General features: G+C 45.9%; 1 protein-coding gene and 1 pseudogene across 1 annotated transcript in view; one reads left to right on the top strand and one right to left on the bottom strand.

The window, feature by feature from the left end:
* Cdh13 (cadherin 13) overlaps positions 1-26713 on the top strand; it is a 1029145-nt gene that overhangs the window by 923244 nt on the left and 79188 nt on the right. Inside the window, exons 9-10 of the mRNA XM_052167056.1 lie at positions 19902-20084; positions 26180-26433. Coding sequence (XP_052023016.1) covers positions 19902-20084; positions 26180-26433 — 437 coding nt within the window. The remainder of the gene's footprint in view (positions 1-19901; positions 20085-26179; positions 26434-26713) is intronic.
* On the bottom strand, positions 23829-24148 carry LOC127671935 (cytochrome c oxidase subunit NDUFA4-like; annotated as a pseudogene).

Below are 26713 nucleotides of genomic sequence, written 5' to 3'. Positions count from 1 at the left end.
CCCTTACCATGGGTGTGTGTGAAAGATAGACATGCATAGTGTATTACAAAAGGTCAGAGAGCCCCCTTTGCTCTACGAGGTTGCCATGATCCAGTGTCCCACTCCAGGGAACTGGAGGCTCATGATCTCATGATCACAAGTCAGGAGGGCTCCCTGATTCAGAATCTCTCCATACGTGTTCTCTCAAGAAGTTCCTTAATTGGCAGCAAGACGGTTCTGTGGGTAAAAGTGCTTGTAGCCAAAGGTGATGATATGAGTTCAATCCCCAGGACCTACGCCGTGGAAGGCAAGAATGGACTCCCGAGAACTGTCCTCTGACTCCCACGTCTGTTCTGTGACATATGCACACTTGAGAATAGATAGATAGATAGATAGATAGATAGATAGATAGATAGATAGATAGATAGATAGATGAGTATCTAAAAGGAGGTCCTTGGCTCTAGATTTGTAACAACAGCAAGGACAATTCATGGAATAACAGAGCTTGTTTCCTGGAAGGACCGTGAGAGGGGTGAGTATAGGCACCACAGCAGACATTTCCCGTACAGACATGCTCCCTGTATGGGAGTCACTCATGTATATTCCATACAAGGAGCCAGGGGACCAACCAGGAAGCAACCAGACAACAGGACAGGCCTTCCTCGAGGGACTGTGTTAATCAGACTTTATGTTATGAGAGAAACAACTTTTAAAAAGCAAATACTTATTTTGCCACATGATTCTGTGGTCTGCTGGTGTCATCACTGTAGGCTGTGGAAAGGCAGAACAGCACAGCAGCAAGGGTGTACGAATGAGGGGGTGCTCTCCTCATCCTCTCCCTCACCCAGACAGGGCGACAGGAAGTGGGAGGAGACCAGACAGACTCTCCATAGGCACGCCCCAGCCACCTCCTTCCTCCAGCCAGGCCCCACCTTCTATGCGTCCACCACCTCCCTACAGACTCTTTGGGTTCCAGATCCATCAGTGTGATGGATTAAACCCTTGAATAGGCCAGAGCCCTCCTCTCCTGGTCTAACTATTCTAGAGCTGCCCTCACGGACAGACCTGAGGTGGGCCTCACTCTTCCCCCTCGTGTCTCAATACCATGAAGCTGGCATCGAGGTCAGCTGTCACATGCATCTTCTGGAAATTCTGAGGGCCACTTAGATTATACAGAATATAGATTTTAAGAAGATGAGACCTTCAAATTTTTGCCCACTACTATGGCCTGCCAGGAGGTCCTAGGTGGTCATTGGACATCCATGTCAACACTCCATACACATAATGGACTCCAAGGCTTAGTCACAAACACTTTCCCTCAGCCGGGCTTGAAGTCCCATCCCGAGATGGGAAACTTTCAACCACTGGGTTTCTGATACTGTGGAAATTCCTCGTCTCAGTCTTTTCTGCCACAGACCTCGGGGATAGCGAAAATACTGGACTACAGCTTAATTTAGCCAATTTTTCTAATTTAAGAATCTGACTTGGGGAGATAGCTCAGCAGTTAGATCGGCTCTTGCATGGAACTCAAGTTCAGTTCCCAGAACCCATCTGTAAGTTCCTATTCCAGGGTATTCCAAGTCTTCTCTCCTGGCCTCCCAGAGAGCCTGCACACCCACAGATGCACACCCAAATCTCAGCAAACAGGGAAGTCATGGCTCCTGATACGTCTAACGTGCTCCAGTAATGGCCACACACCCAAGTATATAAAGAGGACTAATGGAACATGATGGCCTTAAAAAAAAAATCTTGAGGACCCAACGTTGGGTGGGGGGTGGAACGGGGTGTGTCCGGGAGGAGGTGGAGGAGATCAAAGATGTTCAAAATACAGTGTATGAAATTCTCAAAGAACCAATGATTTTTTTTAAAGATTTATTTGTTTACTTTATACATGTGAGTACACTGTCGCTGTCTTCAGACACACCAGACGAGGGTGTCAGATCCCATTACAGATAGCCGTGAGCCGCCATGTGGTTGCTGGGACTTGAACTCAGGACCTCTGGAAAAGCAGTCGGGGCTCTTAACCACTGAGCCATCTCTCCAACCCCCAATAAAATATTTTTATAAAAAAAAAGAAAAGAAAATAAATTTTAAAAGAAGTTGACCTGTGCAAAAATCGAGCCTCATCCTGCCCCTTCCCTCTCTTTCTCCCCTTTCTCCTCATCTCTCCCTTTCTCCCTCCTCCACACCCATCCTGTCTTTACCCTCCACCTCAGCTTCCTCCCTCCCTCACTCCCCTCTTCCTTCCTGTCTCTCCTTTATTCCTCCTCAGACCCTCTCCTCAGTGCCTCATCTCTCCCTGTCTCCTTGGCTATCCATCCCCAGCACTCTGGTGTCTCTCCTTCACACGCTCCATCCCCTGCTGCCTGTGGAAAGTCTCGTCACAGGAAACAGATTCAACTTAAAGATTTCGGTACCAAACTTGGGGTCATAACCTGGGTCCCAAGTCAGGTCCAGCCACCTGTCCTAAGTGAGCCAATTAAAAGAAAAAAATAATCAAAGACTTGAGAGCAGAAGGGGATGCATGAAGAACAGTGAAGAGACGGTAAACCCCTCAAGTCTGTCTTCAGGGTGCTGAAGAGAAATCAAAGTTTAAATAAAGGGCCGGAGTTAGACATGTCTAAGCAGTCCTTGTCAAGGTGTGGTCCTGCGCCCACTGACCCATCACTGTCTGGGCACCAGGCCCACCCTTTAAGGTGATTCTGACAAGTCATTGAAACTGTTTAAAATCTCTTCCTAAGGTAAGTTCCCTTCTACCGGGCTTTCCTCTCTTCCCTTCTCCAAGCATGAGATTCCTGGGGAAAGTCCCATCTGCGGGGAGTCCATTGTTTGGCACAAATGTCTCTTTCACTTCCCTTGTGACAGGCTGGTTACAGTTCCCCCTTTTAGTGTTGTAAGCCCCTTCTGTGAGGCTGCCTGGGCACCATGTGGACCACTCAGCCAGCTGAGTGCCCCACAGTCCTCCCTTCTCCCACACCTAGTCCTCCTGGAGAGGGTGAAGAAGGTTTCTGCTGGAATGTGCCTCTCCTGTCCTGTGTGAGGCTCTTTAAAAGGCTCTGTTGGCACCTGTACAATCAGACCCATCAGGGTTTTTAAGCAGTGTATTTCTACCACAATTACATCTCAGCGATGATCGCTCATATTGTTCCTTGATTGCAAATAAACTGGCATTGTGTGGTTTAGTATCCCTAGCTCTGCGAATCTCTCTCTCTCTCTCTCTCTCTCTCTCTCTCTCTCTCTCTCTCTCTCTCTCTCTCAGGATGGGAGGTGAGGAAAGAGGTCCCTCCTGTGAAGGAATCAGGGGGTGGGATGCAGGAAGCTTCTCTCTGTTGTTTTGTCTCTATTGCTATTTAAATTGGAGAATCTCGAGTGCACCTATGCATTTGAAGGCGGGTTGGGTGGAGATGCAGGAAAGGAAGAAAAACACTGAGGAAGAGAGAGAAAGGACCCCGGAGGAAGGCCCACCTTGAACAAGGGGAACCATGGCCCTTGTAGCAGTCACTCAAGGAGCAAGAGTTTGCTGCTGTCTGTGCTGGGAACACTGAGGACCCCTGCCCTCCTGGGCCTTCCTTCCTCTGGGGTCTGACCACCACAGCCGCTGCTGAGGGAGAACTGAAGGTCTAGGACAGGTTTTGCAAGGGGAACTGTGATTCTGATGCAGAGCTCTGAAGTAGATCTCAGCCACCCCAGCCAGCTCAAAGGTGATGCTGATGGTGTAGTACCAGGACACCTTTGTTAGGGAGGTGGCAGGAACCCTGGCAGGAATTCTGCCTTGGAAAATCAGCTTGGGCCTGAATACAGTTCTAACCAAAGCAAATGCAAGATGTTCTGTCCTCATTCTCTAAGACCTGTGGAGATACCCCACAAGTGACAAAGATTTAGGGACCCTCTTCTTAGGGGGATAGTGACACTGGACCGTGTTTTCCATGGTCCACCAAGTGCCCAGAGGTGAGGTGTATTTACTGCAGAGTGAGAGGTAAGCAACTGTCAAGGAGAAGAGAGAGCAAGCCCACCTTTCTTCTTTCACAAAAGGGATTATCAGTCACTAATTCAAAAATTGTAGAGTAATAAAAAACTACATCAATAATCTCCATAATAATTATAGTCTTTAGCCTTACCCTTGAATGCATTCCAAGTGACATCTGATTCAATTACATTGCAAAAATCGTTATTGCGCTTTTCCCGCCTTTTCCTACAGGGTGTGACGGTGGGACCAATGTGCTTGCACATCTTGGTCTGTGGGAGCGTGGGTACCACTGTTCATAGACACGGGACTCACAGGGAGAACTTAAGCAGACGAGGAATCCATGCCTGGTGGTCACACACATGCACAACACGCTTGCACCTCACACACATGTGCATGCACGTACAGACACATACCACTGGGATATCTTGCAGTGAGTGGAGGCATCCTCAGGAACTCCACTGTGAGAGCCAAGCACCGTTGTGCCTGGTGGGTAGGAGCCCAAATCCCGCTGCTGGAAGGCCGGGAGACATGGCACAGCAGGTAGGGGGACTTGCTCCTCAGGCATGAGGTGTGGGATTCAGTTCCTAGCACCCATGACAAGAAGCTCATAAAGGTCTGCAGCTCCAAGGGACCCAGTGCCCCCGTCTGGTCTCCATGGGTATTTGCACATGCATGTGCATATTCATTCATACAAATACACACAGATATACAAACAAAATGTCTTCCTTTTCTCAAAAAAGGAAGGCATGCACTTGGGAATGGACAACTGGGGCTGGGGGCATGGGGAGCTGAAACAGGATCTGGGGGTGGCCAGATTTTGTATACATATATGTGATTCTCAGGGGTAAAGAAAAATATATCTAAATTGCTACAAGGCTTCCCAGTCTCACAGTCCCAGAGCCACTGAGTGATTCCCTAGCCCCAAGTACCAGGAAAGTAGGTCTGAGAAGCCTTCAGTTGGCTAAGAAGACAATTAGGAAATTAAAGATTACTGGTTGGGACATTCGTGGTTACAAGAGACATAAGCTCTAGTGACCCAGGGACCAAGGGAGTGGCTCTGTTGGTGGGGATATGTACCTGGGAGAGACAAGCTACTATAGGAAAAGCCCCAGAACAAAAACTATCTCTTTATTCCTGTTCCTCATAATGACATTCCCTGTGACAGCCATGGCTTCTTTGCCCATCTTCTCTGAGCTTTAGGCAACAATGTGTGCTAGAGAGAGTACTGCATGCTGGACATCATTCTGGGAATCTTATAAACAGTGCTTTTGATGATTGCTGTAAGTCATTAAGTTCATGTCTATTCATTATTCCCATATTCCTGATGAAAAATTAAGTCCCATCCATACAGATTGCTCAGTGAATGAAGAGCTTACTGAAAAAAGCATGGGAACCTGAGCTTGGATCCCCAGAGCCCCCACAAAAAGCCAGGCACAGTGGCACTAGGGGACAGAGACAGGATGGTGTCTGACACTCAATGGACAGACATTCTACACAAAACAGTGAGCTCCAGGCTCAGTGAGGGACCCTGTCTCAAAAATAAAGTGGAGAGCAATTGAGGTAAAGACACTTATACATGGACATACATGTGCACACACATGCAAACACATGTGCACATACACATGTGCACACATGCACACCAACACATGTGTGTACTCATACATTAATACACACATGCCACACCCAAAAAAAATGGAATCACAGAAGGCATTAGGCAAACAGCCAGCTAAGGAGATAAAGCATCATCTCATAGCAATAAACACAGTCAGTTTTCTCACTGGTCTCTTTCCGTGTAACAAGTGTCCCTGGGACCCTCTCTCCCCATAGACCTGTACTCTATACAGCCACCCTGGGATAAGAGCCCAGAAAGGAGGGAGAATGGTTCAGCCAGTCCTCCTTCTGTTGTGGTACCCAGTTCCGAAGGGAACAGTGCTCAGCCATCTCTTCTCCCTATGGGATTCAGATGTTCTCGGGAAGTGTGTGAACCACTCAGGAAGAAGTGTGTGGCTGTGCCGGTGGGAATTACAACTGGGCCCGTGAGAGCGATTGGAAACAGGAACCAACAGTGCAGAGACAATGGATTTCAGGCTGAGGCATTCAGGGGTTTAAATACAAATTAGAAGCTGCAAATCAGGTCCCAGTATGAATCTGTACAAATCCCTCATAATAGGAGCAGAGGTTTCTCTTGTCCTTATTTGTATGGGGTGTTGGCATCAGGAGCCTAACCAAGTGTGTCAGTTCCCCCTGGCTGGGGAGATTAAAAATGTTCTCTCCCTAGCTTCGATGGCTGTCAGTGCAAGAAGGGGACGGGCACCACAGGCTCTGGGGACTCTTTCAGAGCTTGCAGTGCCCCATAAAAACTGAGGCTCCTCTGCAATTCCCGTCCTTCGTGCCATGGAAAGGAGGCATAAGAAATGATCTTTTGTGGAAGCTGTGACAGCAGCTCAGGGTCCTAACCAAGAGCATGTGTCGCCACACATATGGAAGTTGAGGCAGGGGGCCATATGTGTGCCTACAATGACCCGGATCTACACCCTTCTAACACAAGAGTCAGCACACACACAAAACCATTCTACTCCCACAGAAGGAACACACGTGGCTTATAGGTGGACGCTAAGACCAGAAACCATCAGCCATATGTGGATAAAATACCTCATTATGTCTGAGGGAGCACCCTTTGGTCTCTGGAGGGTTAGGTGCATCTTCTCTCACTGAAGCCAGACCAGGCAGACCTCTGCTATGTATGTGTTGGGGGCCTCATATCAGCTAATGTATGCTGCCCGGTTGGTGACTTAGAGTCTGAGGGGTCCAGGTTAGTTGAGACTTCAGTCTTCCTATGGAGTCACCCTCCTCCTCAGATTCTTCCAGCTTTTCCCTAATTCAAGTACAGAGGTCCCTGGCTTCTGTTCATTGGTTGGGTGTAAGTATCTGCATCTGATTCATTCAGGTGCTGGTTGGGCCTCTCAGGGATAGCAATGCTGGGCTCCTGTCTGTAAGCACACCATAGCATCAGTAATAGTGTCAGGTCTTGGTGCCTCCCCTTGAGCTGGATCCCAATTTGGACCAGTCACTGGACCGTCTTTCCCTCAGTCTCTTCTCCATTTTTGTCCCTGCAGTTCTTTTAGACAGGAACGATTCTGGGTCATAGTTTTTGACTCGGGGATGGCACCATCTCTCTACTTGATGCCCTGTCTTTCTACTAGAAGTAGACTCTACAAGTTCCCCCTCCCAACTGTTGGGCATTTCATCCAAGGTCCCTTCCTTTGAGTCTTGAGAGTCTCTCACCTCCCAGGTCTCTGGTACAATCTAGAGGGTCCCCCCACCTCCTACTTCCTGGGGTTGCCAGTTTCTATTCTTTCTGCTGGCCCTCAGGGCTTCTCTCCTGCTCCCTCCCCAATACCTGATCATGTTTACCTTTTCCTCTCCCTGTGTTTCTCCCCCCCCCCCCGTATCTCTCTCCCTCTGCCCCCTGTCATTGCTTTCTTCTCCCTCCCAAGTGGTATTGAGGCATCCACACTTGGGTGCTTCAGCTTGTTAACCTTCTTGAGTTCTGTGGATTATATCCTGGATATTCTGTACTTTTTTGACTAATATCCACTTATCAGTGAGCACATGCCATGCATGTCCTTTTGGGTCTGGGTTACCTCACTCAGGATGATATTTTCTAGTTCCATCCATTTGCCTGCAAAACTCATGTTGTTCTCATTCTTAATAGCTGGATAGTATTCTATTGTGTAAATGAACCACATTTTCTGTATCCATTTTTCCATTGTGGGGCAACTGGGTTGTTTAAAGCTTCTGGATATCAAAAATAAGGCTGCTATGAACATAATGAAGCACCTATATATGAACACACAACACAGACACTCATATATGGACACACATGCACACACTCCATCACAGGCAAACATGTGTGCATACACACACACATAACCACACAAATAGGCAATCACATGTTGACACAAATGCACAAAACACTACTTTTCTGACCCTACATCTTAGTTAAAGCAAAGGGAAAAACAGAAAGTTGGGGATTTGCCCACAGGTAGGGGCCAGAGTCCATTCCTTCTGTCCGTGAAAAACTATATGACCCAAACTCCAAAGTAGTTGGGGAAAACCATAGATATTGCTGAAAGAGAGCTGGTAAGGTGGCTCAGTGGGGTCTGCTGCTAAGCCTGGCAACCCAGGTTCAATACCCAGGTCCCACAAGATGGAAGAAGAAAACCAACTCCCACAAGTTGCCTTCTGAATTCTGCTCATGCACTGTGGTGTGTGTGTGTGTGTGTGTGTGTGTGTGTGTGTGTGTGTGTGTGTATGATTGTTTAATGTAATTGTTTAATACCAAGTGCACATCTCTATAGAAAATTGCTTTCTTCTCAAAATTAATTTCTTTTCAAATTATCTTGTTAAAAGAACAAATCTGTTTGTATATTTCCTTTCGTTTTTTATTGTTTATGTTTTACTTATTTTTACTTGTTTGGGTGTTTGGTTGAATATCTGTGAACCATGTACATGTAGTACCTACAGAGGCCATAAGAGGGCATCAGATCCCCTGGACCTGGCATAACAGATGTTTGTGGGCCATCAGGTGAGTGCTATGTTCTCTGCAAGAGCAGCCAGTATTTAACTGCTGAGCCATCTCTCCAGACCCATTTAACTCTTTCATTTAAATCAATTAAACTTAAATTGTTGAGAATTCCATAGGACTGTTGTATTCACAGCATTTCTGTGCCTCCGCTCTTTCTACTCTAGATCCCCCTGAATACCATAACTGAAAGAGATGCTCGTGTCCCTGGAAACAGGATGCCCAGTGTAGCCTTTAGATGGGAGGAGGCAGGAAGAACAGGGCATATTTGCTCTGATGTAGTTTTTTAATTTTATTTTTCTTGCAGTTTGCTGTTTAATATTTGTTGCCTGAGGCACTGATCTTCAGATTTCTTTTGTAGCAGCAAATTTTCTTCCAAGCAAGATCTTAGGCAGGAACTGTAACAAACAAAGCAGAATTAATGGTTCCTGGGGCCGTCTCCATGGTTGTTTTTTAGAGGGAAACCCTGGCTGTGCAGGTGGGATATCTGGTCTACCTCTCAAGCATCATTGGTTCCTCTGAACACAACTTGAAATCACTGCCCCACTGCTTAGGTTTCCTGTTGGTCTTTTGATTCTGTGTTCATTTTGTTTTGTGAAGGGGAAAAATTGTTATTCAAGATTTTTCTTCCAGAACAACAACAAAAAAAAACTAGTTTTTTCCAGTCCTGACAGTTTTCGTGCCTACAGGGATGGCAGAGGCAGAATCCCATAGACCACAGCTTCTTTAGCTTCTTCCACTCCTAATTGATTTGCACCCCAAAAGAGTTCATATATCCCCCAATGTGCACATATATGAACTAGGTTATGGGGCAGCAAGATGGGTCAGTGGGTAAAGGTGCCTGCCACCGAAACTAATGGCCTGAGTTCCACATGAGGTCCCTCATGGTGGAAGGAGAGAATGGACTCCAGAAGGTTGTCCTGCACTGTCCACACACCCTCTGTGGCATGTGTGTAAGGTGTGTGCATGCACATGTGCATTTCTTCTTACACAGAAGCACTGGTACATGGGAGAAACAGAATAATTTACTGGTAGAAATTAGTGTCTAGTGGGATCAGGAAAGGACTTTAATTGTGTTTCCTTCAGAAAAGTTCATCTCTTAGAGATGCGAATGCAGCAGGGAGGGATAGTTTCATGGATGCTCTACGAGGCATGTTAGTCACTGACCCGGGAGCAGGCTATTGAGCTCATTATTCCACCTGCTTTTTAGAAAGTGAAAATGACCTTTAGTAAGATACCAAGGACAAAAGAGAAAACATCTGTGAGACTCGAGCCACCTTCAGGTGCGCCTTCCCCACGGAGTCCTCTGAACACCTACCAGGCGGTGCCCACCATGGCCACATTTTTGAGGGCAAAGAAGCCTACAGGAGGAGGCTGCTGTGAAGATGACACTGATGATGGCCACCGAAGCAGCTCACAGGAACGGGAGCAGGGCTTGGCGACCAGCCAGGAACAGAACATTCCCTAAGCTGTCTTGTAACAAAAAAACCCATCTAGTTTTTCTCTCAGAATCTCCCTCCATTCACTGGCTTCCCTGTGCATAATGGATTTCTCTGATAATAAGTCAGTGCAAATAGAGGAAAAATGGCCAGACCTCGTTCGGATGCTCAGAAACGTGTATTTCTCTAAGTTATAATTCATGCATGTGTATGCATGCATGGGGGTGTACTCATACATGCAGGTGCTTGCCTTTTTTTTTATAGTCTCTTACCCAGAGATCATTCTGTCACAAAACACACACACATACCCACACATTCATGCACACATATATACATATATACATACTCATATACATATACACACATATACACAAATATACACACATACATATACACCTATGCACATACATACACATATGTAGACACATGCACAGACATATATGTACAAATGCATATGCACCTACACACATATACCCACACATAGGAACATACATACACACATATACACACCTTAGTCTCTTACTAAAGCCCAGAGATCATTCTGTCACAAAACATACACATACACCCCACACACATATGCGCATTCATACACACACATATAAATACATACAATACATGTATACACACAGAGAAACATACACACACATAGAAACATACACACATACATACACACATGCACATAAGCACATACAGACATGCATACATGCACACACATATATACCCATACAGACACACATGCACACACATGCTGAGATTACAGACACATACCACCAAGCTATTTACATGTGTTCTGGTGATCCGACTCAGATTTTCATGCTTGTGTCATAGTCACTTAACTGATCAGCTGTCTTTCCAGCCCTCCTACAATATTTTCTGATGTACTGTCAATCATTTCCCAGGGAAAGCCAAAGGGTGTTGAAAGATGAAATGGCCTTTATTTAGAAAAATATGCATATAACTATATTTTCTATTTTATATAATAGCTACTTATGCTAAGGTGCATTGTCTTTTGTCTATAGTGTGAGTTAGGGGTCAAGATTCATTATTTTCCCCATGTAATACATAAGCAACCCAGTGTTTACCGAAGTCATCATTAGATGTAACCTAAAACACAACTAGAATAAGAATTGTCCACGGTTATGACAGCAGAAAACAGTTTTTCAGAATTTATAGATAGCAAATGGCCTTGTGTGTAAAATACGTGAAGCCAGCGGTGCCCAGGCCCCACTCATTTCCTGCAGCGTTTCTGCAGAACCCTCAGCGAGCAGTGGACAGTCTGTGGATACTTGTTAAGATGAATTCTTGCATCTCGCCTTCCTTCGTTGGCTGCTAATTACAGGCAGAAAAAATCCAGGTAGCTCACAATGTAGGTCAGCACCATTAGCCCTGGCAATAGAGGTCTGAGGTTAGAAGACAGCAAGGATTAGCATGTGAGTGTTGGATAAACACCACTGAAAAAAACAAAGCTTCGTTCACATGCACACAGAGAAATAAGATGCATATGCATGTCACCTCATTATAAAGTAGACTACAGGAAGAACGAACTGTCACGGCGGGGCTCGACCACCCTGTCCAATTTATTATGAAGAATTTATATGTTGCATAGCATAGTCTGCCCTTGTTATCAATGCTAACAAATTCTAATCCCCTGTCCTAGTGTCTATTCCCGTGACAGATGCTCTGACAAAAGCAGCTTAGGGGAGGAAAGGGATTTGTTTATTTCAGGTTACAGTCCACTGTTGTGGGAAGTCAAGGCAGGAACTTGAAGCACTAGTGTCCATGGTCAAGTACACAGAGAAACCAGTGAACCCATGCCGCTGCTTGTCTGCGCATGCTCAGCTGGCGTACCCAGCCTACCATTTATCTGCGCATGCTCAGCTGCCTTTTTTCATTTTTCTATCATCCAAGGTCCATATGTGACACACACATTCAGGGTGGGTTTTTCCACATCGATTAATAATCAAAACAATACCCTTCAGTCATGCCCACATGCCAACCTAACCTGGATAATTCCTCAGTTAAAACTCTCTTCTCAGGTAGTTCCGGGTCATGGCAAATTGATATTTCAAACTAATCATCACACCCATTATTAAATACACTATGCAACATGCCAGGCTTGTTCAGTGCACATTATCGTATTTATAATGATCACAGTCTTTACCCATTCGGCTCTGAGCTAGAGATTAGGTTCCTCCAGGAAGCCGTATCCTTTATGTAAACACAAACTCGCCAACATGTTTGCTGGTTAGACTTTTCTCGCAGACTTTACCTTGCCTCTTTATCCTCAGAAATAAATAAGGATTAGAGCGATTCCTGATACTTTATCTTTTTAATTTTGCAAAGCCGGGGCTCAAATGAGTGAGTGGCAGTTTTCCAAGTTCAGCGTCAGCACTCTAAACAGTCGGTTCTCTGTGCCGCTGCAGGGTCAGGCAAGACCCCGGCCTCTCTGCTCTTGCTCCCTGCCGACCTGCAGCTTTCCAGGTGGGAAGTGAGCCGCGCAGTCTCGTACTCTCCAGGCTAACGTGCAGACTGACCATTCTATGGAGGGAACAGTCATTCTGTGTGTATTAAATTCAAGTCTCTGGGAAGGAACCTGAGACGGAGAAAGGAGCCCTAGGTTCGCTTTGTTCAAAATACACAATGGAGAACAATTGAGGAAGACGCCGGTCTTAGTCAAAGTTTCTAGTGCCGTGGAAAGGCACCGTGACCACGGTGACTCTCACAAAGGAAAACCATTTCATTGGGGCTGGCTCACCGTTCAGAGATTTAGTTATTTATAATCATTATGATAAGCATGGCAGCGTCCAGGCAGGCATGGTACTGAAGAGGCATGAGAGTTCTACATACCTTGAGATCTGAAGGCAGCAGGAAGGGAGTGACACTGGGGCTGGCTTAGAGCTCACCCTCACAGTGACACACGTCCTCCAACAAGGCCACACCTACCCCAACAAGGCCATACAGCGCAGTGGTGCCTCCTTATAGGCATACGGGACCATTTTCATTTAAACCACAACACCTGAAATTGGCTTCTGTTCTCCACACGTCTGTACGTGTGTATCCACAAACAAGAATTAATTAATTAAAATTAAAACAACACAAACCCTCCATCTTTCTAATGAGGATCTCTATGGCCAATTCAACCTCATTTTGATAGTCATTACAAAACTCGCCCGCTTCACAAAGAAAGAGGGTAAGACAGGTCAATTCAGAACTAAATGAGTTTACAGACTTTCCTGTGTCACCCCGAGCCACAGGCCCGCACTGGTTATGCAAAACTGTGTTTTACATCTGGTATTTGATTTGCTACACAGTTTAACAGAAAAATAACTTTATCTATTTTTTTTTCCAATTAAAAGAAGCGATGTTACAATCCATAACTCCTCCAGCTCTGCTTTGGTAAATTAATGCCTATCTATTGTTTTTAAATCACAAAGTGAACATGGCTATAGAAATGTAAAATGGTACTATTTCATTTTAATCAATTTAATTTTCCCATTCTTGAATTACATAATGGGGTTAAAACATTGAATAGAATTAATAGAATGAGTATTTAATTAAGCAGTAATGAGTTTCTAAATGGATGCTTGAGGAAACTGGCTTCACGGTTATGCAAGAATCAGATAATAGTCTTAACAAAGAGTATAATAACTGTGTTGAAATGTTTTTATACATATATTTAAAGATTTTTATTTTTTTCAGAATTCTCTCAGGAGTATTTGAACATAACCCAGTTTCTTGATTTGCTTCCGGACAAATCTGAGTGCCTTTCCCTAGCTCCCAACACACTATCGTACTCTACCCACAATGCTCCGCGGCCTATTGTGAAGCGATTCTCAATGGAGCCCCTGTGTTCCGCCCACACACCCCTTCCTTCCTCTGGCCTCCTCAGCCTCTCTGGTGGTTTGGCCTTTGCACCCGCTCTTCCGGGTGCCAGGGGTGAATGCTTTCATTCCCTTTACCTTATTGAGGTTTCTCTTCTTGCACTTTCAGGGAATTCTACAAAATGGTACGGGTACCGCCCTCACCAGCACAATGCTGCAGGCTCCCCTAGAACTGTGAGGTTTCTCTTTGAGCAATGAATATCTATTTGTAGTTATGCGTTTCTTTTCTATCTGCTTCTCTTTCTCTCCTATAAATCCACTATAAAATACACTGTATCTGCTCTGCTTGTTAGTCTTTGGATGCGTGGGTGGATATAGGTGGAGGGTGAATTGTTGAATGAATGAATGAATGAATGGTAGGGACAGATGGATGTATGGACTAATGGGTAGTTGAAGAAATGGACAATTGAATTACTGAATATATAGATGGTAAATGGGTGGAGGTTGTGTAGTTGGACAAAAAAAATGGAAGATGAATGGAAGGACAGATGGATGGATGGACGGATGGATGGATGGATGGATGGATGGATGGATGCTGGATGCATGCATGGACAGATGATATGTAAATGTAGCTATCTCTAAAAGCATGTAAGGCCAAGCATGGTGGCACACAACCTTAACTCCAGCACTTGGGTGGCAGGTGGATTTCTCTGAGTTCAAGGTCATCCTGGTGTACAAAGAGAGTTCCAGGACAGTGATAGTCTACGTAGAGAAATCCTGTCTCAAACCAAAAAAGACAAAAGCACAGCATTGAGGTCCACAATACATGCTCATGGGAATTTCTAGGATACCTCTCTCTCCACATTTCATATGGATTGCACACATTAACATGGGGTTCTATGGCAGCCCCTTTAGGAGGCGCAACAGGCATGGAGACTGCACAGTTGTGCGAGAAGTTGCAGTCTTGATTCACACACTGGTAACTTATGTATTGACCTTATCAGTTCATAAACTCATTGGTCCGTCCATCAGATCTTCCGTCCTGACCATATGCTGCTCACTGTGTATTGTCCTGAGCAGCAGGTCTTGTTCCTCCACCAGCCACCACTGGATTTTAATGCTGGGCCCTGAAATGGGGAGGAGGCTTCGAGAATCAAGGAAAATTGTAATTCATTTCCTTGTACCATAAAATGTAATTTTTAAAGGCCATAAAAATTATGGACAACCCAATGAAGACAAAACGTAAGAATCAATATCTCCCTCATTTACTATTCTCTCATACAATACATCCTGACCACAGCCCCCTCCCTCCACTCCTCTCAGTTCCCCCCCACCTCCCCTCTCCCCTAGATTCACTACTCCTCCATTTTCCTTAAGAAAAGAGCAGGCCCCCCAGTAATATCAACCAGCGCAGTATAACAAGATGTGGTAAGACTAGGTATAAGCCCTCCTGTCAAGGCTGGATGAAGCAACCCAATATGAGGGAAAGGGTCCCAAGAGCAGAGACACCCTTACTCCTACTGTTATGGGTCCCACCAAAAACCCAAGCTAAAGAACCACAGCATGTATTCAGAGGACCTAGCGCAGAGCAGTGTAGACTCTGAGGCTGTCAGTTCCATGTCTGCGAACCCCTGTGGATCCTGCTTCATTGATTCTGTGAGCCATGTTCTTCTGGTGTCCTGCATCTCTGACTCCTGCAATCCTTCGTCTCCCTCTCTTCTACTCTTCTTCTACTTCCTGCCCCAAGCTCTGCCTAATGTTTGTCTGTGTGTCTCTGCATCTGCTCCCATCGTTGCTGGATGAGCACGCTCTGCCGATGACTGGGCTTGACACAAATCTATGAGTATAGCAGACTATCTTTACGAATCATCTCACTGACTTTTAAAAAGCAGTCGTGTTTGGTTCTAATCTTGGTCTCTGGGCCATCCAGCTTCCAGTTCCTGGCCACCCTGGCAGTGTAGACATGGGCTCCCTCTTGTGGCTTGGGCCACACCCATAAGCTCTGACTCACACTTTACCCAGCACATCCTGCAGGCAGGAAGGTTAAGGAGATTTGTTGTTGAGTTGGTGTCCCAGTCCCACCACTAGAGCCTTGCCCAGGTTTGGGCTTCTGTGTCCCTCATGACTAGGAATCACCCTCCAGGTGACCCTAGAGCTACCCTCATAGGCTCCAGGAAATTTCCACTGCACTAGAGTTCCACATCGCTCTCTGAATGGCCCTTGTTCCAGTCATCTCTTTCAATATTCCCATTCAGTCCCTCCTCCACCTGATCCCTCCTATTCCCATGTGTGTGTGCGCACACACACACACACTCCACTCCGGTCTACTGACAGAGTCTATTCTATTTCTCCCCCCCAGGGAGATCCATGGGTCCACCCCTCAAGTCCTCCTTGTTACTTAGCTTCTTTGGGTCTGTGGATTGCAGTGTGGTTATCTTCTACTTAACAGTTAATATGTACTTATAAGTGAGCACATACTATGTTTGTCTTTCTGGGTCTGGGTTGCCTTGTTCAGATTTGCCTACAAATTCAGACCAGAACTGATAGCATGGCTATATGTCGATATATATGTGTGTGTGTGTGTGTGTGTGTGTGTGTGTGTGTGTGTGTACATATATATATATATGTGTGTGTGTGTGTGTGTGTGTGTGTGTGTGTATATATATATATATATATATATATATATATATATATATATATATATATATATATATATATGTAAAGGGATTTTAGATTGCATATGGTCCAGGTAGTCCAACAATGTCCATCTCCCTGCAAAAAGGTAAAGAATCTTGTTATTCTGTCCATGAGGCTGGATATCTCAGAAGTCTCAATCTGGAAATGGAACCATGGAGGATTCTCAGAGAGCTGATCTTCAGTCTGCTTTAGAATCCCAGAGAGGTGGGTTCTCATAGCTGAGAAGTTCTGTCTCAGCAACAGGATAGAGGAGGCAGGTTCTAATAGCTGAGAAGGTCTGTCTCAGCAACAGGATAGAGGAGGAAGGTTCTCATAGCTGAGAAGGTCTGTCTCAGCAACAGGATAGAGGAGGCAGGTTCTCATAGCTGAGAAGTTCTGTCTCAGCAACAGGATAGAGGAACTTGCCAGCAAGAGTGAGGGCAAGCAGGCAAAAAGCAGTTTCCTCCTTCCATGTCCTTTTATGTCAGCCACCACCAGAAGGTGTGGCCCAGATGTAGGCTGTGCCATCCTGCTTTAAGTAATATGATTAAGAAAGTCCCTTACGGGCATGAGTTTTAATTGATCCCAGATGTAGTCAAGTCGCAACCAAAGTTCACCATCATCATCAAAATTCGACATCAAAATGTCGAATCATAGTATCCGCAAAAGCCACCAAGGGATGAGGGAGATGAGTCCAACTCTGACTTCCAGAATATTCTGGCAAGTAGAACATCAGGTGTCAGTCACTGACTCTGCCCTCAGTCCCTCTCCTGGGTAGTTTAATTCTTCTGCAGTCTCTCTCAGCCCCTGATTCTGCTTCCTGTATTTAAGACCATTCATTTATTTGACAAGTGTCTCCTGAGACCCTTCCATGCCCTGAGCACCATGTGAGGAGCTGGTGCCAAAGCCTCCGGCCACCTCAAGCCATTACTTGTATAGTGACATCATCTTGTCCATGAGACTCTCACCTGCTCTGCCCGGGCATTCTCTGGATTATGTTAGACCCAACACCCTGTCCATCTAACTGAAGAGCTCCAGCCATAGCGCATCCCAGATTCCTAAAGAGCCCATATTACAAGAACAGCAGGGACCACGGCTATGAGGAGGGACAGGACTCCAGTGCGCTGCAGTAGATATGCCAGACTAATAACCTGAGTGATGGATCCTAGGTGAACTCAGCAGCAGACCGATTGAAACCAGAGCTTACTAAAACTCAAGGCAAGAGGGTCTGGCCCTTGACTGACTATAGGGCTTGGGATAGGATCCTTCCTTTACTTTCTTCTCTCCTTCATCTTCGTCTGCGATCTGAAGAGTTTAGGGAGGCCGTGTGTCACCAGTGCCCATCCAGAACACACAGCAGACATAAGTTAGTGATGACCTCACTCCTTCCCACTGAGCCCAGATGCACTGAAGGGACCCCTCAACACCAAGTCCCGCTGCCTCCTCCATCCACAAGGACTGACGGTGACATTGACACCTAGACTTGAACCCTTCATGTCTCTCACCCCAGTCTGTGCATTAGAATTATATGGGCTTCCTCCTGAGTCTTTGGTCTAGCCCTAACCAGCCGAATGGGCACAGGACCCTGGAATTACCATCAAACCTCACAGGGAACTCCAATGTGCAAGGATGACTCGGAGCCACAAGCGTAGTTTTCCAGCCGGGAATCCTATAGGTTGTTTTGGCTTTGATTTCTGGCTGTTTTGGCTTGCCCGTCTGTTTTTTGGTTTTGCTTCAGTTGTAGGTTTTGCTTGTTTGTCTGCTTTTGGGGAATGAAAGGACAAATGATAATAGCAACTTTTCCTTAAACAAGAATCAGAGGAATGGGGTCAAAGTAGTTACTACTAGGGCCATTTCTATGTGACAGCTTCCCCTACGGTCCTCCTCCCGAAGCCAAGGTCCACACTAATGTGCATCCTCAGGATCTTAGGAGCTGCCCAAGTTTGCTCAGATGACGTAGATAAATTAATTTTCATCCCTGCCCCATCCCTCCCCTGCACACAACCAAGCCTCAATATGGAGGCTCCAGATTAATGATTTAAAAGTCACTGAATCAGTGGCTGTTTGCAAAACCTCATTTCTCAAATTACTCCTCTTTGAACACAAGGCCTTTTTGACATCATCGTACCATGTCTGTATCCCCACTGCTACTAATTGAAATTCCTGGATATTTCCTCATCTTGTCAGTTCCTTGGCCGTGCCTGTTTATGAAATATTTGCAAAGAGATTACTGTCCACCTGAGTGTGTCAGAGGTAAACGTCAAAAACAATACTTCACGCTTCCCACTCAAAGGAACTGTGTTCCTGATAGCTCAGGAGATTCTTTTGCCGTTAGGGAAAGCTCATTTTTCATGAATTGATTGATTCCCACCACACCCACAAGCAACAAGTGTTTGAGTTGCAATACTACTAAACCAAGCCCCCAGCTGCAAACATCTGTGTTTCTTGGCAAATCGTCTTTTAGTCTTGTGGGCTATGGGGAAGAAACTAGGCACGATGGCATTGATTCTCCTCGTTAGAGAGTAGGGCAGGGTGTGGCAGGGCGGGATGGGAGGCAGACATTATAAGTCCAGCTCCAGGCCTTCTACTTAAGTAGATCTGCTGATCGGGTCATCTTGAGTTCAAGGTAGGCAAATCAGTAAGAACAACACGCACAAGGGCTGGAGAGATGAACTGCTGTGACCCAAACATGAGACCCTAAATTGGATCCTTATGAACTCTCATTTAAAAACCCATGTACTAGAGACCCTGTCTCGAACACCCCCCATGTATTTATAATCCCAGCAATGGGGAAGTTGAGACAGGAGGATCGCTCAGTCTCCCTGATCTGCCTGTCTAGCCTAAACCAATGAGAGACACTGCCTCAAAGGCACTGTGGGTTGCAGATAAGGTTGTTCTCTTAGCTCCACACACCTAAACATACACCAACAGGCACATGTGCACACTTAATAGTAAATCATGCAAACAGTGTACACAATGTCTCACACTCCACGAAAGGTCGCTTCTTATCCAACAGTAATTCAGAAAAAGTACTCCGGGCTCCTAGCTGCCTCCTCCATGAGAGACTGGAAGCCCAAGTTTCTTCATCCTGTGACTCCACCCTCCCCTGGGATCTCCTGGGTGTGTGCTTTCAACCAGACAGAGAGAAAGAACTGGAACGAGGGCACAGTTTTCTCAGTCCCCTCCTTCCTCTGGTAACATCTTTCCACCATGTCCTGCGTGAGCTCAGTTTGTCCCCCAGCCTCACCTGAGCCCAGGAAAAGCTGATTTGTGGGATGCAGCTTCTTCCTGGCTATAATTCCTGTGTTATTTGTTATTAAATGAGATGATGCGTGTCGCATTCTTTACATAGTGCACACAGGTAGAGCTCTGGTTATTGGTGTCTGCTAGATGTGTTTCAGTGCACTGACTATCAACACCTGCTTTGTCCACAGTTTCAAGCCACGGTGGAGGAGGGAGCCGTGGGAGTCATTGTCAACTTGACAGTGGAAGACAAAGACGACCCCGCGACAGGAGCCTGGAGGGCCGCATACACCATCATCAATGGGAATCCTGGGCAGAGCTTCGAGATCCACACCAACCCACAAACCAACGAGGGAATGCTCTCTGTGGTCAAGGTAAGGGCGCCCCTCGGGGGGCGTCTTTGTCCTTCCATGAACACATAGGGCCCCATGAAAGAGTTGAGAAAGTCATGGATGGGTTCAGCCATTTCCCAGAGGAACACAGGGGGCTTAGAGACTTCCCTGCCTCGAATGTTCCTCGTTGATAGATGGCCCTGTTTGTTCCTCAGGCAGAGAAGGACAATAAGAGAGGGCAGAGCAGGAACCTTGACCTCAAGTCCCTTGACCAAACACCTGCCCACATTTTCTGTGCCTTAGTTCACTTATGTATGAGAAGCCACTGTTAATGTCGCATCTAATTAAGGACTGTTGTCTTGGTTCTTTCTGCTTGCTGTGGAGAGGGGCCATGTTCTGGATAGCTGCCTTAGTTTCTTTCTGAGGCTGTTATTGATAAATAAATAAATAAATAAATAAATAAAAAAAAAAAACTCTGACACGATCACAAGATCGACTTAGGAGAAAAGAGGTTTAATTTTGTTTTAAAGTCCATCATCGGGGATAGGGGGTGGATATCACAGCAGCAGGGGCTTGAGACAGCTGTTGACACCACATCTGTAGTAAGGAAAGAGAGCAAGGAATAAATCTATGCACAATGTCCTGCCCCCTTTCTCTAGTTTGTGGTCTGAATCTCCTGCCTAGGGAATAGCTCCACCCACAATGGAAAAGTCCTCCCAGGCCAAATAACCAAGAGTATCCCCACCCCCACCCCCCATCCCCGAAGGTGTGCCTAGAGCCCTACCTCTCAAATGATTATAGATAGGTTCCATCAAGTTGACAGTTCACACTGACCATCACGGTGGCTAATTAGCAATGTTACTTGAGGTTCTGCAGGCTGGAAGTGCATGATCTCAGCGCCCAGAAAATTCAAGTAGATATCTGCATTGGCATAGATGACATCTCCTCATTGCATCTCCATGCCTTGGAAAGGGAGAGCCAGTCCCCCCATTCCCAGAGGCAATACCCCCTGGCCAGCTTACCTCCTACTGACCCCCCCCCTTGTTAATACCCTCACATAGAAGCCTGTGATTTTGGGATATGGGGGGGGGGGCACGTCCAGCCAGTAGCACTGTGAGGACTTCATGAACAAATACTTAAACCGTTCGACAGAACCAGCTACTTCCGATCTGGATCAGTTTGGTACAGCAAGTGGGCACACATTTTGCATGTGACCTTTGCCTGTGATCTGTCGTGACCAATGGCTCTGGTCCTGATAGGATGGATACACTTGCTCAGAGAACTCTCTACTAGGAGACCATCTGCAAAGATGAGCACGGCTTGGCTGAAAGTCCAGCAAGGGCCTCGGGGAGCAAGACTGAAGCTTCGGTCAGGACTGGCAAATCCTGGCCGTCAAAGGGAGGCTCCGTCTCTTATCAGTCCCAGCTTCTAGAGGCCACCGTGACCCGAGCCTCCTCGTCCTTCCAATATCTAAGTTCAGACACAGCCCCCCCCCCCAGCTGCTGCTCCTTGATGTCCGCCATGCCGCCTACCACACCTTCTGCCCAATTGCTCTTCCAAGAAGTCGTGTGCTCCCATCAGGTCCACTGAGTGGTCCAAGACAATTTCTCATCTCAGTGTCTCTCATTTAACCACATCTACAAAGTCATTTTTGCCTTATACTCTTAGAATTGAGAACTATGGGAGCGTTATCCTGCCTGTTCTAGAGGCTATGCTGGTCTGCCTTCTGTTACTGTGGTGAAGCACTGGCCCAGAGTAGCTTGGAGGAAGAAAGGACTTGTGGCAGATTACCCTTCCGGGTCATAGTCTATCACTGACAGAAATCGGAGCAGGATCTCTCTTTGACTCTGTCTCTGTCTCTCTCTGTGTCTCTGTCTCTCTGTGTCTCTGTCTCTCTCTGTGTCTCTCTCTCTCTCTCTCTCTCTCTCTCTCTCTCTCTCTCTCTCTCTCTCTCTCTCTCTCCTCTCTCTCTGTCTCCTATCCTTCTTACACACTTGCATAGAGATAGTACTGCACACAGTGGGTTGGGCCTTCCTGCCTCAGTTAACGATTAAGGCAGTGCCCCCCAGATGTGACCATCATCTGAATCAATTATTCAGCAGAGGATCCTTCTTCCCTGTGGAGACTCTGTGTTGTGGAAAATGGACAATAAAAATGAACCAGTACAGAACGCCATTAGCAACTGCATTCTATCAGTACCAGAGCCACTGAGCATGGCAAATCATAGACACTCCTAATTTCTAGAAGACACAGAGCCTGGGTTCCTGCCCTTCCCCACCTCTGGGGTCACCCCAGTTCTTTCGGCGTAATAATACAGTGACAGAGCTGTCAGGAGAACCTGTCACTGGCCATCCAAGGCTTCTGCTTTCAAAAGTGTATCAGCATGAAATAGCATCACCCTGGCCTATAGAGGATGCTAGAACTTACCAGCCTGCTGCTTCATGGAAAAACTTGAGTACTTACCTCTCTCTTGTATCCTGGGGTGGGACTTGGTGGTCCCCAACATGTGTTTACCCAGACTGGAGAAAAATAAACACCATGCCCAGAAGCCACCTCGATGAGGAAATTGTTTATTTCACCTTACAGGATACATTTTTATTATTTTTTAAACTTTTTATTGATTCTTCATGAATTTCACATCATGCACCCTAATCCCACCCATCTCCCCTTACCTTCATATCTGCCCTCCATCCTTGTAACCTTCTCTACCCCCAAAAATGAAAATAAAATTAAAAACCTCATCATGGAAACTGTAGTGTGTTGCAGTGTGTCCCACAGTACACCCTTTTGTCCATACATCTATGCTTGCAAAGGTTCATTGCAATGAGTCAGTGGTCTGGTTCAAGGCTTGTGCTACACTGTCAATGCTGGATCCTCACCTGGATTCCTCTCTGTTGTCTGCCAGGAGCCCGCCCTGGCCATTAGGGTTAAATGGTCCTGAGTAGGATCCAACATTGGACTGTATGATCCTAGCCTTGCATGGTTTCTTTCTCTGTAACTCTCTCTTACTATTGTGTGCTAATAAGTTAATAAGCTAATTGTTGCTTTTCTCTCTTGCTCAAGGGCCTCTCACTGGCCAGGTGTCAGGCTTGGAACTCATTAACTCCTCGTGAACCAGAGCGGAAAGGAAGGAAAATAATTAAAGACTTTGGCACAGGCAATATGCATTGATACATACACACTCAGATACGCCCATACACTCTTGTCTGGCCTGGTCTCCTGTCTCATCAACTCCACAGTGTTCATGCATACTCACATACACACACATATATCTACACACGTATGTATAGATGGGCATATACATTTGGTGGGTGGGGCAGAGCCCCAGATGCTGCACTTTATTCCTTCTCTCTGGCCTTATACCTTCTTAGACAAAAGTTCTTTAGAAAATTACCTCATAGATAAAATGTTACACAGATAAAATGTTATACAAAGGGAGTTACAGAAGGATGTTGATAGTAAGTTCAAAGCAGCGTTTCATTCTATAAACTCATTCTGACTTCAAAGCAACATTTTCACATGGCCTTGTTTTAGCATAGCCACCTGTGCCTTCATCCTCTGACCTGACCTAGAATAAATGTTTTCCCTTGATCACCAATTTATCCCAAGACTATTTCTCTTCTTAGTGTCATTGTAAAAGCTTATTGTATTCCTTATTACTTACTATTGTAGGAGGAGGAGACACATTCTATTCTTTTTTTTTTCAAGTTTCAGAGATTTATTCATCAGTGTAATAAACTCCAAAATAAAAATCAACATGATTTCATGAATTCAGAGACATTTCTACTTAAGTGGAAAATTGTGCGGATGGCTTCTGAAAGACCTTCATTATCAGCAGCTTTACATGAACTTCACAGTTTAGAAGTCTGGGCCTTCTTTCTTCAGTTTGCTGTAGACCACATTCACTGAGTAGAACTTATATTGTTCATTGGGACCCAGTTTGTTCCAGGGCTCTGGGTTGTTCTTCTTGTCCCAGCTGGCATCTGATTGAACAATGCCAAGCACATCACATACAGTGCTGCTCCAGGACCCCCTGTCCCAATGAAGACGAAGAGAGGATTCAAGCTGGGATGCTTCTTGGCTTGCCCGGGGATCTGGCAGAGCATGTTTGCAGCACAGGCCTACCTACACAGAGAGAGAAGATTAGGACACTCACATTCTAGTCTTGATTCTAACTTTATTATGTCTTTCTGGAAAAACAACTAAAACAATCTCTTAAAACTTTCTTCCTAAAATCATTTGAATCAAACCAGGAATTCTATGAAATCATTATCAGGAATGATAAAATCATCAATTTGTCTATACAGCATTACTACATGATAGTACATCTCCATTGATCTGAAGAAAGTCTGCTCAACAGGGTGGGCTAATGCCCAGGAATCTTTAGACTATGTAATAATGACAGGAAAGGCATATCCGCTGTAAGAAGCAATCCTGAGACCTTGGGGCCTTGCCTCTCAGAGCTCAACCATCACAGGCTATGCAGGAGGTGGCTATTGGGCCACCTCCAGGAAAGTCACCTGCTAGCTTTAGCCTCTCCTAGACAGCTCCAGACAGATATGCTTGCCTGTTCCATTTTACAGGGTCTTCATCTGCCCCCTGATTTCTCTCTTCGGAGAATGCACCACAGGAAATTACATGGCCCTAATCCCTGCCTCTGGTTCTGGGATCGCAACCTGAGCCCTATCATACATACAAAGTGCATGTGTACACACACCTCCCCCTATTTTGTACATGAACTGAACATAGTCTGGCCCAACAAGCCAGAGGTTTCTGTCTCCTTAAGCATCCCAGTTGGAACAAGCAACTATTCCCCAACTGCCTGGCTCTTGTCTGAAATTTCTTTAGCAGGGTTGCTGATGGGTATCCCTTGGCATGGGCAAAGATCTGTTATTAGAATCAAAAGAGAGAGGATGCAGCAGTGAGTTATACTCAGGTTAGGAACAAAATATAGCAAGGCAATCATACATTGTGAGGAAGCTGAGGCAGGGGAGCAGCTTTAGGAGTGCAGCTAGGTTTCCCTGTTCCACCTGTCTACCAGAGTAATGGAAATGGGGTTTTTCCATGCTCTGGTGAATCCCGGGCCTTGGGGTCTCCTTCACTGCACCCCCAGGGATGGTTGAAGTCATGAGTTATGAGTTAGAGTCTAGAAACCTTACAGTGTCGGTGTTGCCAGAGACTTAAGGCTGCAGTTGGGTGTGGGGATATTTATTTACTTTTCTGTCCAAAACACAACCATGTTGCACCAAGTTCATGCTTGCTTGTGCCCAGTTCCTTTTCTGCTTATTTGTTTGAGAAAGGTTTTTAGCCCAGGCTGGCCTAGTACTTAATTACCTTTGTTCTAGTTCATTTCTGTTGCTGTGATATTAAAAAAAAAAAAAAAAAAGCAAGCCCTGAAAAGAAGCAAATTAGTGGAGAAAAGGGGTTTGGTTTGGTTTGGTTTGGTTTGGTTTGGTTTGGTTTGGTTTGGTTTGGTTTGGTTTGCTTTGCTTTGCTTTGCTTTGCTTTGCTTTGCTTTGCTTTGCTTTGCTTTGCTTTGGTTTTAAGCTTATAATTCCAAGTTACAATCTATGGTTGAGAGGGGTTCAAGGCAGGAACTTAAGACATCCACAGTCTAGAGCAGAGAGAGAAATGTCTGGACCCATGCTTGCTTGCTGGGTTCACTCTTACATGTCCCCCAAACTTCCCACATTCAGTCTGGGTCTTCCCACCTCGATTAAGTACCGAGACAATGCCCTACAGACAGGCACACACCCAACCTGATCTATATATTTCTGAATTAAGACTCTCTTCCCAGGTGACTGCAGATTGTGTCGCATAGAAATGAAATCCTAACCCTCCTGTTTCTCCAGAGCACTGGGATTTTATGCCCCACCACACTTGGTCTTGTGATGTACTGGGGATAGAACCCAGAGCTTTGTGCATGCTAACCAAACCTCTCCCAACTGAGTCACATTCCCAGACTCCATATTCTTTTTCTTAAAGACCCTGAAATGGCACAAGACTTAAACCCTGAAGCCCAGATCTCTGCCCCAGGTGGTCACAGCTGCTCGTGCAATGCCAAAGGGACCAAGTGCAAAGTAGACATGAACTCCAGGGAGTGTGCCTTTCTAACACCCCTCCATCTGCTCCCCCAGCCCCTGGACTATGAGATCTCTGCCTTTCACACCCTGCTGATCAAAGTGGAGAATGAGGACCCACTGGTACCCGACGTCTCCTACGGCCCCAGCTCCACGGCAACTGTCCACATCACAGTCCTGGATGTCAACGAGGGACCAGTCTTCTACCCGGACCCCATGATGGTGACCAAGCAGGAGAATATCTCTGTGGGAAGTGTGCTGTTGACAGTGAATGCCACAGACCCGGACTCCCTGCAACATCAAACTATCAGGTGAGTGAGCTACTCAGGACCCATGGATAGAAGCCTACAAGAAACCATCTTCCTCTCTGGTTGCCAAAACTGGTTACTGGTTGCTAGTCAGTGGTTGCAGTTGCAGTTTGCCCATTGCAAAATGCTGTAAAGTTAACCCTACTGCCCATCTGGATGGTGGGAGGAAAAAGAAGTTTGCACCTGGTGGAGCCAAAGTGCCCTCAGGAAGAGGACAATATCCTTACCCGTTATTCCAACTCAGGAAGTGACCAGCTTCGGGGCTACATTCCCAAATGCCCTG

Source organism: Apodemus sylvaticus, chromosome 21 (genome assembly GCF_947179515.1).
Source record: "Apodemus sylvaticus chromosome 21, mApoSyl1.1, whole genome shotgun sequence".
NCBI classification, from domain to species: domain Eukaryota; kingdom Metazoa; phylum Chordata; class Mammalia; order Rodentia; family Muridae; genus Apodemus; species Apodemus sylvaticus.
This window is presented reverse-complemented; position numbering and strand designations above follow the sequence as displayed.